The sequence below is a fragment of the Toxoplasma gondii genome, chromosome VIII, assembly GCF_000006565.2.
Source record: "Toxoplasma gondii ME49 chromosome VIII, whole genome shotgun sequence".
Classification (NCBI taxonomy): domain Eukaryota; phylum Apicomplexa; class Conoidasida; order Eucoccidiorida; family Sarcocystidae; genus Toxoplasma; species Toxoplasma gondii.
Window position 1 is genome coordinate 6,814,139 of NC_031476.1, and position 16,984 is coordinate 6,831,122.

Below are 16,984 nucleotides of genomic sequence, written 5' to 3' on the forward strand. Positions count from 1 at the left end.
CTATGCCCCACCATGCGGTTCAATTGGACTGTGCTAAGTTGGCGATATGGAGGAAAACTAACGCGTGCAGTGAAAGACATACTATGTTACAGGTGTTTACCTCGTTGCATCCAAGTACACAAACGTTTATATGTACATCTTAACTTGTAGATTTTTCACTCACCGCTCCTCTGTGCTCGTTGTGGCTATTGTGGAATCTCGGCGACAAAACTAGTCTTCAGGGCTTTCAGTTACAAGACGTCGTTCGGTGTTTCTGCGGCAGATTCACCCGAAATCAGCCGAATGCTTTAGTCCCTGCGAGCTGCCTTTGAGATGGAGGCTTGCAAAGGATGCAGCTTCCGTTGGGTGGCCGTCCTCCATCCTTTTGTGAATGGAGTGCGTTCAGAGCGAAAACGTATTTCCGCTCAAGTCCACCACTGGTTCTCCCTGACCATCCGATTTCCGTGCCTATTTTGTTTTTTCGTGGCTCAGGCTTATTGTATGTGCCAGCAACCGCTGTGAGTGAGCAGCTGTTTATCTGTTCAACGACGGGCACGTCTTTAGAAGTTGCCAGTATGGGTGAGCATCATAAAACTCGCCGTTCGTACAGTAGCCTCGCCAAAAAATATCAAGGTCTCCTTGAATGTCGAGACAGAATATACTCAAACATTTTCTGCCGTAGGAGTGGACAACAAGGGTGTCTGATTTGTTGATGCTCTCAGGCCTGAAATCAGAATTTGGGAGGACCCGCAGCGTCGAAAGTAGTTCACACTGGCTTTCTTGAAACAACCAAGTATGTTCAAAAGATACTCCAAGACTGCTTCTTTTCCGGAAGATCTCCTTCCGCTTCCCATTTTGCCTGGATCTGGCGACAGCGTTTCCTTTTTGGCCCCCTTTTGGCCCAGCGAAAATTCCCCGCCGCACGCGCATACAAGCAAGGGAGGAGAGACCAACAAATGACAGAATGCTTGGGATCGACGCGGCAGCGGAGCAATCCAGTCGCTGTTTCCGAAAAAACAGCAGTTGCTGCTATATTTTAGTCTGCCCTTAACTCGATTTCTTCTGCTGCGATTCTCTCCTGTTGAAGCCTGCGCTGTTCCATAAAGGTGTCTGCTGGGCAGAACTTGGCACACTGTCCAGCACATCTCTATCGAATGCCCGAGTCTTTTTTGCGGCGCACCGTCACATGCCACTGAGTGAGTGACACAGGTTAATATAGACTCAAATATCTACTATAGGTTACGACCGATGCATGCAAGCGCGTGTAGTCCTCTGATATAAAGCTTGAAATGAAGCGTCTTCCGTTTTCGATCAACGCCTCCATCGTTTCTCATGACCACTTTGTTCAGCCGGAAGAACTTGTCTCCAGCGTTGTGGTGTGCACGCATGTACGCGTATATACATGATGCGTACGTGCTGTGGACCATCTGAACGGCGGGTAAACTTCTTGCGTAGCATCTTGTTTCGCTGCCGCTTATTCTGTCAACATGATTTTGCCGTCTATGATTTTCCCGGATGAGATCAAAAGTGTCTATAAAGCAGACGCATAGGGGACAGTTTCGAGATTATTCTGTATTTGATACTGTAGATTACACTGGTAGAATAACAAAAACCGTAGCGAAACAAGGTCTTTCTTCTACGCAGGTTTTGACTTCCTCTGTGCGCTTCGTTACAATTTTTCTGCTATGGTTGATAATGGCAGTTCCACTCCTGTCTTTGAGACCATTTCGTCTTCTAGCTCGACCTCCTCCAGTGATGTTCCACCAAGTCCTAAAAAACACTCTGGCGGTGTGAAAACGCGAAAACGTTTCTTCCTTGTTCATGCAAGATTTTCAGTGGCTTGAACCATATCTACGCTCTGAGGATTCCACACATGTCGCAGAACATGGAATATGTGGAAAGGCGTCAAAAGGGAGGATTCCGCAGATGGGCAACATGTGGATTCTTGTGCATCGGTGTCTTTATCGTCGTCACGGCGGGTAGTAAGGCTAGCATAACCTCAGACGAAACGGAACCACAAAAGCCGGAAGCAACTCTCGAGCGGAGTGGAACTCTTCTCTCTGATCTTGCGTTGACAACAGCCCCCACCGTCAGTCAACGAAATGGAAGGCGGGAGGGCGACTCCCACACACCGGGTCCGACAGATTCACCAGAGATTATGCGGAAGCACAGTAAAGAGTTAGATCCCGATGAAGCTCCCAGTCCCAAAGCAGTTGCTTCAGAAATTCTCTTCCTTCGTCGATCAGACACACCGAGCAGACGTGTCGTGCTGAGTTACTCTCTCAAGGGTTGTCCATCAGAGAAACTCGAAGTAGGCCGAGCTGCAGGGCATTCGGCTTCTCTCCAGGGACAAGAAGCTAGCAGCCGTACGATGAATCTGTTAAGAGACCAAGTTTCTCGGCTCCTGCATGCGAAAAAGCTGGTAAAAAAACCTGAATCCGTGAGTCCACGAGGTGAAGAAATTTTGGGGTATGGACAAGACTATCATGTGAGTTTGAGGGTGACGGTCGAGATGGAAAGCCGATATTTGTCAGCTCTGCAAATGGAAGTCATTCAAACACTACCTGAGGGGGTCACGGATGACGAAATCATACAAATTGCTAAGGGACTTCCTTGCGTCGAGAAGGCATACCACGATTCCTTGAAATTCTCTGAGCAATACTTGAGGCATCCTGTTTCTGATGGAGATCCGGATCCCATGAACACGGGAACAAAGCGCCGTCCTCCGCAGCTAAGCAAAGGCCACTCTGCACACTATTCTCTTGATTCCCTCGGGGAACGCGTTACGAACGCTTTTGAGACAGGAGACATTTTATCAAATGTGGATGCTGACGTTCAAGTGCCTCCTAATGACCCAAGCTTCCGCCTCCAGTGGAATCTACAGGATAAGGCAGAGTTCGGTCTGCACACCGAAAGAGCGTGGCAGCTCTGGACGGGTCAGAGGCGACCCATGGTGATTGCAGTCATTGATAGCGGCTGTGATCTAGACCATCCAGACCTCAACGCCAAAAAGTGGCACAACCCTGGAGAAATTTGCAACGACGGTATCGACAACGACGGAAACGGTTTTACTGACGACTGCCATGGGTGGGTAGGTCCAATCCTTAAAACATTTTGCCGGCATTTGTGACCGACAGAGTTAAGTCCCTGCAGTTTTCGAGACCATGACCAATTGGGAAATTGGAAACTCTCAGGTTTCTCCTCAGTTATCGATACTACCCCTTGGTCCTCCCGTAGAATGGTCACTATCCTTTGCAGTTGGTCACACCGTCAATTGCTTGACATTTACGTATTTGTGTGCCCATTGAGCAGTCTGCCTATCCGCATGAATTAAATAAAACGAGTTCGGTTCTTGGATCTTGTCTCAATTTGCCCGCACTGTTCTGTTTTCCGCTCCGCAGTTAATCTGTACTTTTTTTTTCTGTGTCTCCAGCTTCCGATTTTCTTCCCATGCAGTCTTTGTCGCTGTGTCCATATCATCACAGTTTGCCGTGCTTCCCTCTGTACCTCAATATGTACTCGTCTTTCTCTTAGTCGCGATATGCTTTCCGGTGCACCTCATGCTAGTACTAAGTTGTAGGATTGAGCGTAACACAGCACCTATTTGTCGCCCTATTTCTTGTTTTTTGGATCATGTAGGACTTCGCGACAGATCGTCCAGACGTTCGCTCGGACTCCACTGGGCACGGAACAGGAGCTGCAGGCGTTCTTGGCGCGGTGCCGAACAATTTGATAGGCCTGGCTGGGGTGTGCTGGGGCTGTGAAATCATGTGTCTGAAATTCATTGGTGGTGGTCAAGGAACTGTTAGCAACCAAGTTCAAGCCATTGACTATGCGGTTAAAATGGGAGCCTGGATTAGTAACAATTCTTACGGTGGATACGGGTAAGAGGAATTTGGTAACACAAGGAGAACGGTCGTGCGCAACCTTCGATTCTAGCACAGGAACGATTGTTCATTATTCGTCGGGCACCCTGCAGATGCTACTGACTGGGAACCGTCGTCCCGTGTAGTTGCAAGCTCGTGGGCGCGTTTCTAATCTTTTCCAAATCGGCTTTGCGTGAATTCATGCGATTTTATTAGGATGTACACTGCGTATTTTCGTTGCAGTGTGGTTTCAGGCGATTTCGACTCATGCGTTCTGTTAGCATGACCTGATGCCTGTATTCATCTTCTTCCTAGACATTCGAATCTTGAATTTGACGCCATCCGGCGAGCTCAAACTGCTGGTCATCTCTTCATCACCTCCGCAGGGAATCACAACCTGAACACCGATCTACCACAGTAAGCGAATACTATTAGGCTGCTTCACATCCTAGCCGAAGAAGATGATGAGAGCGGATGTTCTATCTTGCGGGAAAGGAGTGACGGTACGAGACTCACTCGTCTGCTGAAGCATGTACTCGCGTCCCAGTGGAATGACTCAGTTAAATATGTTCGTCCTGTCTACTATCTTTCATCAACAACAAACTCGCTGCCTTGCACGACGGCCTGAGTTATTTTGGTGTCATATTTAAGAGGGTAGAGGTGGTGCCTCATAGTAAACTCCCTTCCTGGTAAACTGACTGGAGCATGCTGCCACCCCACCTTCGACGATTGGTTTCCTATTAGGGGAGCATTGGCGTGGAACCTCACTCATATTGGTGAAACGCCGAAATGGACAGCACATGCCAGTGAAAACACACCTGCATTGCTCCTCACTTGCAGGAACGACCATACTCCTTCGAGTTACGACCTCTCTAACATCCTGAGTGTGGGAGCGTCGACGCACATCGGTAGAAAGGCGGCCTTCTCTAACTATGGACTCGCGACTGTCCACGTGTTCGCTCCTGGCGCTGGTGAGGCTAAAGGAAAATAGAAATACACTAGAATGAAGAGAATAATGCCCCTTTTGGCGTCGCTCATGGTTGCGCTGCTGCGGCGCCCTTGACACGACGACCAACGGCGCGGTTGCTTTACTGTGGATAGCAGTTACGACTACGCTGTCCCGAGTTTTCCGTATCGTCAACAACGAGAACGCCGTGAGCCGTGTTGCACCATGTGAATATCCTATTCTTCACCGGGACAGAGGCGTTGTACAGCGACCAAAATAACAAGAGGCAGCAGTGTTGTAATTAAGAGACATACTCAGCACTGACACGGTGTGGCTAGAGGCTCCCCAAGGGTCCTGCGCTCTGAGAAACGCTACACCTAAGTGATACTACGATAGACTCATATTACAAGCGAACCGGTTAAATAGTTAACGAAGACTCTGCAATGATGAAAGATGCCATATATCGCAACAAACTGCCTCTGTGACGTCGGCTCCTTTATTGAAGCCTCCTGGCACGCAGTAACAGTTGAGATATGAAGCCGACTAAGCGATCACGAGATGCATTTGTTTTATGGCTTAATTAATGGGAATTCGAACTCTACGGCCTCTGCAGCTCCGAAAGATAGAAATGTATCCAGATCATTAGAAGAGGTTAGTAGACACGTTGTCTGTGGTAGTCAAAAGTGAGAATTCGTGCGACAGTTTTTCGAATTTGCTACCGTAGAAATGTTAACTTGTGCTGAATGACGAACCATGCTAAACATGATGGCGTTTGCCAGTTCTGCAACTTTTGACAGGCAAAGATATTTCTGAACTTGGGGCTGACGAAATCCGTCGTACGCTGAAAAATATTTAACTATGACACGTTAGCACCGACTGCTAATTGCTCTGCCGTTTCCTTCTAGTACGCTCCAGTTGTCGCTGTGTGCATCGCTACCTTGACGCTGTTCAGATATTCACACGACCGAAGGCGAGGCAGGGTACTCTAAAGTCAGTGGGACCTCTTTCGCATGCCCACATGCCGCGGGGTTGGCTGGGTTGATTTGGTCGGCGTTCCCCAACTTGACCTACCTTCAAGTGAAGCGAGCTTTGATCGAGGGATGCAGGCCAAGTTCGCACCTCTTGTCACTGGCCACATGTGGAGGGACTCTCGACGCTAACAAGTCTCTCTATATTGCCGGTAAGCGGGATTCAAATAAAGCAACGGCGGAAGAGGCGGTTTCGTATCCTGCCACAAATATGTCGCCGGGGAAGGGTCGTATAAATACAGTCTTCAGCCACAAAACGTTCTCCTGTTGCGTTATTCTCTCAGCGAAACTATCCACTGGGTCTATGCCTGACGGGAGCACATCGCGGACACATGACTATGTGAAGTCAGGCGTAGATTTAGTAGGTCCAGCCGCCCTTCTATCGGGGCTGGTGAGAGGAACATCGCCTTCCTTAGCTGCATCCCCATCAGTTCTATCCGTCCGTGCGTCTTCGCGCGAAAGTTCAATCAATGCTGCAATTGCCCCTCCTCAAGCCCATAATGGAGGGAACCCAACAAAGATGCCCAAAACAGATTCTCTCCAGAGGGAGGTGAATCCACCGTTTGTCGCCCCCGATTATCGACGCACGATTGTGCTGGGGTCACGCTCATCGGAACTGGATTCTTCTTCGTTTCACTCATCTGTAGCAAACGAAGGAAGTAATATTTTTTCTGATGGAATGGGACCATCTTCAACCAGACCGCCTTTCGAGGCGGAAGAAGAGATGTCCACTCGACAGCCATCTGCCACATCAGGGGAAGTGAATGCGTTTCATGAAGAGACGTTTGGTACGTCCAGAGTTGAAGCGATCAGAGTCGCTGATGAAGATTCAGGGACAGAAGAGGCCCCGCGTTCCTTCTCACTGTTTAGTGGGCAATTCCTTCCCGCGGCGAGAACAGCTGCGTCGTTTCCCTCGTTCGATGACTTTTTTTCTGCTCCCTGGAGTGTGATACCAACCGGAGAAGAACCGCAACTTTCCGCTCATTCGGAGAGCTCAAGGATGTCCGAAAAAAATATGTCTTCTTCGAATGTATATTTGACAGTGAAGATGCAGGAGAGTGTTCATGATCGCACAACGGCGACGCCGACAGGGCAAGCCGTGATGAACATAGATGAGCAGGGATCATCCACTACAAGTCGGCGAGTAGCCAGGACAAACAAAAGCTTACCCGCCTTGCTGAAAGATAGCTTTTCTCTGTCGTTAGGACTTGGAAAAGAGCTTGTAACATTTGGGAACCTGATGGCCAAGGTACCGGTCGGCAACATCTGAATTGGAAGCGGTCCCAGGCACAAAGTACCACCAGAAAAAAATCGGCAGAAGCAATGATGGCCAAAATTTTTTCACACATCTGCCTTCCTGTTGATTTTGACTGGTTGACAGTTCCGCTTGTCCTCGACCAATTTAGAACGTATGAACGCCCTGAGAAGATTTTACCTTGTTATTCATATTCTTTCAAGACAAAGCAGCAAGCCAAACAGACAGCCAGCTCGTCTTCCTCTACAGTTGGCACAGTGTTTAATGTCGTGCTTTCGCGGCATCTTGCTAGATGAATTTCCCATCCCTTTTGAGAGTGCTGAAGCAACCCATCCTTTTGTGTTACAACGCGCCCTAAACTAGGTCCTTTTCCTCGTGGCGCGTTTCGCTGAAAAACTGTGTGTTTATCTTGTTTGCACACATTTCTGTCGCAACAGTAGCCACTCTACAACAATCCGAACTGTAGGGATAATACTGAGACGTATTGCGACGTGTGTGGTGGGTGCTGCTGAACCGTGTATTTGCTCTCGATCGGTAATATGATTTCACCGACCTCATTAATATAGATTGACCATTTAATCATGAGACTGAATAGTTCTGTGCAGTAGGGTTTCTTTTGGAGAACTGCGTAAATACGAAAGAACTTGCCCTGCAGTGATAGCCATCCCACTACATAATGTCTCTGTTCATTCCACTTGAGTTATACCAGTGTAAAGAAGTAAGATCATCGAGTATACAGGCTGCTTACCCGCGTTACACGGACACATACCGACAGTTAAAACAAAACACTTGCCCACAAGCTGATCGAGAGCACCTCTGGCAGCAGACGCAGTGGCGCCCTCAAATGACGCGTCTGAAACACATACGTAGATGTATTAGTCGACAGCCGCAGTTGCTCTTTAAAGCTTGAACTAGAAGCAAGCCTGTCTGTTCTTTTTCTCGAAAGCTACATTTGTTCTGGAATGACACTATATGCCGTGAGCGAAACAAGGATAAGGAATCGGTGATGGTGCACGTTGTCAGATGGAATCCTGTCTCAGTGACAGAGCCGGTCTTGGGACATCCCTCCCTGGTGTGCCCCTACTGTTATGTATGCAGAGACAAACGAAGTCGTTGCTTCTATCTCGTGTCACGTTTTCACTCGTATAAACCGATTTACGCTGACTTGTCGACTACCCGAATTGACGAAACGAAAGAAGTCAACGGCCATGCAGAGGGGGATACAGACCTCAAGTAAACCATTTCTGGAATGCGCGGCTACCGCGTCACATCAGTAGTTACTGCATGTATGAGACGGGTGTGTTTCTTCACAGGAGTATCCATCGCTTTGTCGACTCGTTTCTAGTATACTCTTGAGGGTTTCCGCCTCTGCTGAACCTAGCTAATAGCTGGGCCGATTACACACAGAAATAATCTGTAAAGCATGACAGCTCATGCGCCGGTAGGGCTGCCTCACCAGTGCACAACCAAGCGAATAAGCGGCGTCACTTAACATGAGCAGTGTCGGTACAGTTGTACCCCTCAGGTGCGACTGTCGTCATCGCCCTAATTGAATTGGCAATAGACAAACGCATATGCGGTGAGAAAACTTATACAATCAATAGACTCTGACACGTACACTAACTTGACGGCCACGCTCCAGCCAGTAGCACTCCTAGTGACATACTTGTCATGTATCACTCTACAATGGCGGCATTCGCCAACAGCTACGGGTTACCCTCACCTACACACGCAGACAATGTATCTTGACCCCAAGAGGAATTAAACGATGAGCTCCTGATGAAGGGAAGCAGGCGACCACGGGAAAGATGAATATCATCGGAAAAAAGGTGCGACGTTTCTGCATGGCCAAAGAAGACGCGCCTGGAAGAATCATCAGAAGCAAGCGCGGTCGCGGCCTTCATACATTCTTATTCAGTTACATAATGAATAACGGAAGAGACGCCCAGAAGATTCCTCGTATCATTGCACGTGCAAGTAATTAAAAGGCGACCTTCGCGTCTGGGATGTTCTGGCCCTCACACAGGAAGGTGCTTGCATCCAGCACGCCTACATCTACGATGCAAGACTTCTCGAGGAATCTACGTGACGCAGGAATGTGGCGGCGGGCACCACAGGAGACACAGCAGTGATGCTCCTTCACGTGAAAGAGTGTTTTCCGCCTCCCGCTACGACACAGATCTGTTTAAGGCGCGATGAATGATCATTTCACGAGCGTACCGCTGTATGACTCCTTAGAGGCTGCAGTGGGAGCGGTCACGGAAAATTACCTAGAAAAGAACCAGAATGTGCGCTAGACAGTACCTTTCACAACCGCCCTGAAAGCGACCTAACGTACACTGGCTCCCGCGTTGTGTTCTCACGTAGGTTCAGTGACGGCACCTATTCTCCCGTAGCGGCATACCGGAAACCACCAGCTGCACCATGATTACTTTCCCGTCATCTGGACGCACACAAGAACACTTCCATTTGGCATCGACATTTTGACCGTAACCTTGATTGTTTTTAGCCAAGGTCTTGAACCGTATTTCATGTCGTTTGACAACTGGGCGCTACGCCAGGGGCTTGGCTGAGCCCCCGCGCAGGAGCGGGTTGTCACTACAAAAGAGAAACCTGAATGGATTCACAGAACTCTTGACACTGCAAGAAATAAACCATTCGCAAAGACATGCTTGAGAAAAAAGGAGTCGGCACGTGACGTCAGTGTAGCTTGTCCACCTTCCCGGAACATCTTCTCACGGGAAAACTCCGAACCTTTCGATAGATTTTTTCAAAACGTTCCTCACGTAAAAAGTGCATGTTTGCAGTTCAACATACGCATCTTGCAATGAAACCTGAACTCGTAAAACCACAAGCACACTAGAGATTGTTTCCGGCATCTCACGCATCTAATCTAAATTACGAAGCGATATAACATGGTCAGCAGAATGATTCTTTCCCTCACAGAACAGCCAGTTTCTGAGGCGGGGCAAGATACAGAGTGCAGCTGCAGTGGTCCCTTGCACAGACGAAACGCTGCGCCTTCACTCTCGCGCTTACGACTGGCGTCTCTTGGCGTCGCTTTGCCAGACCGGGTTGTTGGTAGTATAACTGGCGTATGTCGCAATTACAAAGCATTTCGCGAGCGTTGCTTGCACAGAGCTTCTACGACGGAATGAGCCCCTTTCATTCATCCGGTTTTCTGCACTTGTGTTTTCATGAATGCAGCGGCGGGTGGCAATCTTTTGTTGTTTTCTTCGTTCCGCATGCCGGCCATATTCGTTGGTGGCTCGTTACCGTGCGGTGCAAAGCGTGAAATTTCTTCTGATTTTCCCGAACGGTGTCACAATTATACTATCTGCGCTGCCATGGCTTGTAGGAATTTACGAATAAAACGTATTCAGTGCCCAGACTGAGTGACTTTCAGCAGGATCAACATGATGCTCATTGCGCTCGTATGCATGCTGGTTCATCGCTTGGATTTGGGGGCGGCAGTGTCGCAAGATGGACGAGATCTTTTTGTGGGACTTCCTAAAGGAGCGCCGCTGGGTCCCACCTTCATTGGGCTTACTACACCTCGACCCCCTTTGAGTTCGTTGTCAGCATTACAGACTTTTGGAGCTGACCAGCGTCTAGATAGACCAGGTGACTCTCCTGGCTACTACGTTGAGGCTAAGCAGTTTTACCGTGTGCCGCCTACCCGGTCATCAGCAACGAGAAATAAGGGGACAAGTGCACTGAAGGTCGCAGCTGCTCTTGCTCTGTTAGCCGTTTTGGGGACTGAGGTTGCCGATTACGTTGATAGACAACATGAAGGCGAAGTGACAGATTTGGAGTATGACCGGAGGATGCAGACAACTAGGACTGCTTTAGGTGTCACCCGCTTAGCCTCTCTTGTGTTAGCAACCTTCGGTGGTGTACGTTTTATGTTGGACAAGGCAAGCAAATGGATGAAGGCAAGAAAAGTTGAGGACTCAGAGAAATCCGAGCGTCGATAGGTGCCATTTGTACGGGGTTCAGAGTCCACCGTGCGGGGGCGCCACGACACAGAACAGCGGTATGCTGCAACGATCAAGTGGTTTTTACCTGATTTATGAGGTTTGCTGTCGATGACTGATGATCAATTTTTATGCTGTAAAACTGCTGCTCTTGCCTCTTGTCTGAAAAAAAAGTGTATTTTCTGGCTACATCCTAATTCCAGAGGCCGAGAACTTTCAATGACTGGCAGACTGCTCGGGCCCTGCCATACTCTTGGTGCATCACTTGAGCTCTCGACAGAGGCATTCAAGAAGGTCCACATCAATGCTTCGTCATTGGCCTCGTTAGCTGCATAGCGGCGATGTGGAGCCGAACAGTGGCACACCAGGAACGTTACCATCACAGAGCTGAATCACTCCAGTGCGACTGAGAACCAGTGAGCAAATAGTTGCCATGGAGAAGAACACTTACCAGGGGCCGTATCCGTGAAGCATAGCCGACACCACAGGCAGTCCCCGAAGCGGGTTTTTGTACACGCACGACTAACTGTCCATTGCTCTGCAACAGCGTTGGGGGAAGTTTGGTCATACTGTTTTCTCCCAATTGAATGTAGTGAATCCTCCCCCCCGCGCGTGACAGAGCGACACTAGCTATACCGTCCGTTACTTGGGGAAACAAACAAAGATTTGCGCAAGGAGTGGACGGTTTTCATCGCAGCCGCAACGACTGTTTGTTCAGGCATCTTCCCCTTCCTCGCTTCATCTTGTAGCGCTCAGGTGATAGCCGTTTCTCTGTCGCATCACTTAGAAAGGACAGCGGTAAGCGCTCCTGTCTTCCACACAAACAAGCTCTTCTCTCTTTAATTCACACATTCAGTCTTTTGGCTACGCTCAGTGCATTAGACCACCTGCAAATACATAATTCTCTGCGAAGCGTGGCTCTGATGTACAAAAGGAACCACCCAGCGGACTCCCAGTATAGTATGAGACAACACCAGGCCCTTCGAAACCTCGGCACGCGCTTCGACACTCGACAAAAGGAGGCAGTGAATGCTGCAGCTCGTTTCTTGCCGCAGTCACTCTGTCAATTCTAACATTGTAGAAGATGTCTGTGCGTGCCACCAGACATCCTTCAAGACCGGAAGTGAAAACTTTCGGCTGTTCACCTGCCAACACGGAAGTCGATGAAGATGCAGACGACGTGGCAGAGAGTAGAGTGTGTTGGGCTACAGAGAGACCGGAGAGCGCGTAACACGTGTGATAGAGATCCGCCGCTCTGGAAGAGAAAAGAGAACAAGGCCGAAATGCAAACCACAGACCACGGTGAGAAACAGTGTTAGAATAAGTCATCAACTAGGGTCAAAACGCACAAGGAAGCTTTAGAGAAGCAACGGGGGATAAGGTGTTTAGCTGGACAATCACCTATTCAAAATTCTTCCTTTGTTAGCCGGTCTTCCAGGACCTGAATTGTCCCAGCCCAGTTACGTCAGGCCACGACGTGTGTGCTACGCATGTGCCTGAGTGATTCCACCAGGTTCCTGTTCACTGTCGTATGGTGCTTCACAACACGTGTTCCACATGGGGCGACACCCAATACAACCTGAGAATAGGATCAGCTGATACAGGCTAATATACGTAACTGAGTCGTCCTCATCTGCGGAGGGAATAATTGATATTATCTTGTTCTCAGAGAACGATGATAGTGAGCTCCTCAAACGGATAATTTTTAAATTTGCAGACAGAAGAGGTTCCTCCCCTCGAACGCTATGCGCCTTTCTTCCCAACCAACCGCTGACGCCACGTTGTGATCGGGTATCAACCTACGAAATTGCGACTCTTAAAGTAACAGAGGTTTCTTTTGAGTGTGTCCACATTGCAGAGATTGCAACAGGGTATTTCCCCATCATTTCTGACATACGATACAACGAAAAAACCATTGGTAGCGGGATGTGAACCCTTTTCTGCGAGCTTGAGTTCCGAGTTACAGTTCCTGCGGGCTTAAAACGTTTCACGTCAAAGTCGGTGCTGACACATACATGCTACGTATTTCCACCTGTATCGCTGATGTAATGTTCTCATTGCAAATTCAGGTAATTCTGCTGTGAATGCAGCAATCGCACCCAGGGAGCCATAACTGGAAAAGCGTTGTTACATATATACAGATATTCACCTTCATATATAGAGAGAGATACTGCGAAGAAGTGCCGTGGTTCAGGGCGAGACAAATAGGTGCGGTTCGCATTTGTCACTGCTACGCTTTTTGTATGTTTGCTCGCACTGAGAAGTGTTCTCATTTAAAAGTGTTCCTCCCCCTCCCCTCTATGAATGAGTAGTGCACGGCGAGCCCCACAAGCTCACCGGGTACTACACAGAGGGGCTTAAGGTTCAGTGAAAGAACGTGAATATGTCTTGGCTGTGTCTGACAGCACGAACACTGTGACGGAGAAAGACCTCAAAGAGAAACAATTCCATCTTGTCTTACTTTCCCGGCTTATCACGGAGACCCCCTCGCGGATCCTGGCAGCAAGCAAGAATGTACTGCTGAAGATGCCTAGAAGAGGCCCAAAGCTCGCGGGGAATGCGGTGCCCCGCAAGGTGGAAAGCGTGGGCAAGAAGAGGGAACAGCGCGGACTGCAGAACAGAAGGCGGGGAGAGCAAATTTCCTCACGGTGTCCATTAGCACGAAACACACCGTGTACTTCGAACGCCAAGAGAAGACGAAAAGGAAAAAACGAGGCCCACGTCAGCATACAGTAGCAATGAAGACCCAGACGCTGGTGAAGAGACTCGATAACCAGAGAAACATTCTTGCCTTCACTATACAAAACAAAGGATTCACCCTCCTAAAGAGTCGTCAGTCGTTGAAGCCAACAACGAGAAAACACGTCTTTGACTTTCGCAAGGTATTTCTCTTCCACGATGTTGTCCCCCTTTCGTCCTCCACGCCGAAATCTCAGTGCTTCCAGTGCGTGCCGCTACTTTGCCTCCCGTACACTCCATTATTTTGTATTTTATGCCTGCCGTTTCTGTCGGAATTGCGAAGGTTTAATCTAACGGGTCACGATAACATGGTTTCCGACACGCCCGGACCAAACCCGCAAACTAACCATCCAGAACGAGTAGCACGAGTCGACGAGCTTGTTTGTCCGACCCTGGAAGCCTCCCTCGAAGCCCATCTGTCTCATCACTGCCCAGTGTAGAAGGCGATCGAGGTCAAGGAACTCGTGGGCTTTTCCCAGAATGCAGAGTGCCGCGAGACCTACGAGGAAATCGACAGTAACAAAGCACACCAAAGGTTAGGTCTGGCGTGCAAAAATTCACATTTTTCTGTACTGATAAAGCACAAATACAATGCGCACGAATCAACGAATCAGCGGCAGAACCGCGAATGCATAACACAAGACCGCTGAGAGGACTGCGAACGTGCAAGAGTAGGATTTGCATACGAACTAGGAGTCTTCTTGCTCAGGGGTCACAGTCAACTTCTCAAATCAACGCACCACGCTATAGATGGCACAGAGAGATAAAACGCAGCACAAACAGCAAAACGACAGAAACCCTTCAAAAGAAATGGTGTCGATGAATTCACGTGCGACGAACACGCACCGCAGTAGGTGTAACCACCATGCGCCTCGAGGCCGGGCTCTCCTGCTATTCCCCCTTCGTAGGTCTGACAGGCGGCAACGTACTCCGGAACCCCCTCGACGAGTTCGTCTGTCAGCATGTGAAGCATCGAGGCTGTCGCCACTGCACAATAAGTGCCTCTGCACCCACAAAAGAAGCAGAAGAAGCAGAACGGGAGTAATATTCTCTGTTCAGAACGGGCATCAAGGACATGAAGGTCAGAGGTCCAGCACGTATTATCACATAAGCGAAAAATGTCGTTGTACCGATGAACCACAATACATAACTGTTACTTGAGTCGAATAAACTGAGACTTCACAGCACATGTCCTCCGGTCGCAAGATGAAGTGACGAAGCGGAAGCCGAAGATGTCAGAAAATCAGTGACGAAAAAAGGGAAAGAACACGGAGTTCTTCGGTAAACAGTATCTAGGAATGTGGCCACATGCGCGACACGGCTCCGACCCGACTGACGGTGCAATGAAGGGTGAAGGTGATCTTTGTTCACTTTACACAAGGATTCTAAAAATGCAGACATCTTGGCGCATACACGTGAGCACATATTCATGGCATCTGAAACTCTGCCGTGCCTCACCTCATATCGATCTCGCCGTCAACGTGCATCCGGAAGCCTCCCCCATGGCTCTTGACTCGCATAAGCCAATCATAGATATATTGGCGAGGATCTTTGTTTTCATCGCCTACTTCCGCTTGGTCTCCACTTTGGTCCTGTTCTGTCTCCATGTACCCCTTGCATGCCTCGCAGTCCCGCTTCCTCTCTCCTCCCTCATCTGAAGATCCTGCTGCCTTTGAGGCCTTCTCGCTCTTTGCTGTCTTCAAGCTCTCGCGCATCGTGTGGAACCATTCCACCACACCACGAGTCACAAACACGCTTGCCGTCGCGGCATACGTCGGCGCCAAATGCGCCTGTTGCCCAGGTCCTCCACCCCACCCTCCCCCAGCTTGCCGGTCCCATGCCGCTCGGAGGAAAGAGAGAATTCTGCAGCAACATGCACAAATCGAAAGAAACCAGAGATGCAGGAGACCGACGTCCCCACACTGGAAACAGCAGAATAGGAGCGCGTACGGGCAGGTGCACGTATGGGATCCACACGCATCCAGAGAGACAAAATCCAAAACAGAAGGGCTGAAACAACGTACACATTTCATAGTGGACGCGCTTTTCGGGATGATTCACTCAAGTGTCAGGTTGAATCTCCTGAACGATCAGTGCAGAGAGGAGCTCGCTCCACCGCTGCGAAACCCCTGGCGCTGTAAGTCGCGGTCACTCATCTCTAGCGACGTTGGGTGTGCAGGCAACTCAGACTGGGTGCCTTGGCTCGCGGCCACTGCGTTACCACCTCCAGTGCATCGCCGGTGGCTCGCGAGTTCAGCGCAGCGCCTTGCTAGGTAAAGGCAAGGACGTCCACCGCGTTTCTGAACAACAACGATCTCGGACTCACCTGACACCAGCTGTTCTGGTTTCCCTACTGCGTCCCTTCCTGCTGCATTGCCCCTGCTACGGTGCATTTTGTTCGCTGACCAGATCACCCTCCCGCTTGTTGTTCGTTACCTCTCTCTGTGCTGGGAGGGGTCGAAGGCATCCATGAGGTCGAGAGCGTGGACCATCCAGTAGACGAGCCAGCAACGAGAGGCGTCGAGCTCCATCATGCCATTACCGAAGGGCTTCTCGAGGTAGCGCTGGGCGAAAGCTATGTGCGCTGACGTTCGCAGTTTCGCCGACGCACTCCCAACCATGTCGCTCCTTTGTTTTGTTCCTCTGAACCCTTGCGAAAGGCAGGGATTCAATGGAGGCTGAGCGTCGTTGGTGTCTTCCGCGTCGCTTGATGCCTCTGAAGAATCTGGCCATTCAGCACGGCGCTGGCGGCTCGTAGGCTGAGACAGACGTGAAGGCAACGCAGAACTGCCCCGACAGGGAGTGTCGATTGAGGGATAGACACCGCCGAAGAAATGGTTGTAGCACTTCAGGCACGCATGTTCTGTCTCCTGCTGGTCTACCTGCGTCTCTGTGAAGAGACAGGAGGACAGAGGAAGAGCGTAGTCGAGGAAAAGAATCTGTCCAGTCTCAATTGGAGACGATGACAGGATAAAGGACGAGCGTGGAAGCAGACTGAAAGCAGCGTCAACCGGCTCCCTCTTCTGGAGAGTGGAACTTTCTAGAGACCCACCTTGCTCCTGTTCCACTCGAAAAGGCGACGGCGTCCCCTCTGAGGCTGCCATCGTTGCCGGCGTCCGTCTTGTCGGGTGGCTATTTCTGCTCTCTCAGATACACGCACAGAGTTTCTTGAACACAGTTAAACAGAGGCCCTC

At 49.7% G+C, this 16,984-nt stretch overlaps 3 protein-coding genes across 3 annotated transcripts; 2 read left to right on the forward strand and 1 right to left on the reverse strand.

The window, feature by feature from the left end:
- Positions 1 to 1,852: 1,852 nt before the first annotated feature.
- On the forward strand, positions 1,853 to 7,089 carry SUB3 (subtilisin SUB3; the record flags this gene model as incomplete). The annotated part of the gene is made up of 6 exons (XM_002371916.2): positions 1,853 to 3,070; positions 3,619 to 3,863; positions 4,161 to 4,262; positions 4,686 to 4,816; positions 5,744 to 5,971; positions 6,104 to 7,089. 6 exons carry the CDS (start codon positions 1,853 to 1,855, stop codon positions 7,087 to 7,089), a joined length of 2,910 nt encoding a protein of 969 aa, XP_002371957.2.
- A 3,080-nt stretch (positions 7,090 to 10,169) lies between these two features.
- Positions 10,170 to 11,265, forward strand: TGME49_200360 (hypothetical protein). Its single transcript, XM_002371917.1, has one exon. The coding sequence runs from the start codon at positions 10,491 to 10,493 to the stop codon at positions 11,049 to 11,051; it is 561 nt and encodes a 186-aa protein (XP_002371958.1). The 5' UTR covers positions 10,170 to 10,490; the 3' UTR covers positions 11,052 to 11,265.
- Positions 11,266 to 11,921: 656 nt separating this feature from the next.
- Positions 11,922 to 16,894, reverse strand: TGME49_200370 (prenyltransferase and squalene oxidase repeat-containing protein; the record flags this gene model as incomplete). The annotated part of the gene is made up of 6 exons (XM_002371918.1): positions 11,922 to 12,306; positions 13,513 to 13,661; positions 14,138 to 14,289; positions 14,637 to 14,794; positions 15,249 to 15,653; positions 16,227 to 16,894. The coding sequence occupies 6 exons, from the start codon at positions 16,892 to 16,894 to the stop codon at positions 11,922 to 11,924; spliced, it is 1,917 nt and encodes a 638-aa protein (XP_002371959.1).
- Between the last annotated feature and the right edge of the window lie 90 nt (positions 16,895 to 16,984).

Excerpts from the sequence above, each read along its gene's own strand:
- TGME49_200360 (XM_002371917.1), top strand. The coding sequence starts at position 10,491 with ATGATGCTCATTGCGCTCGTATGCATGCTGGTTCATCGCTTGGATTTG.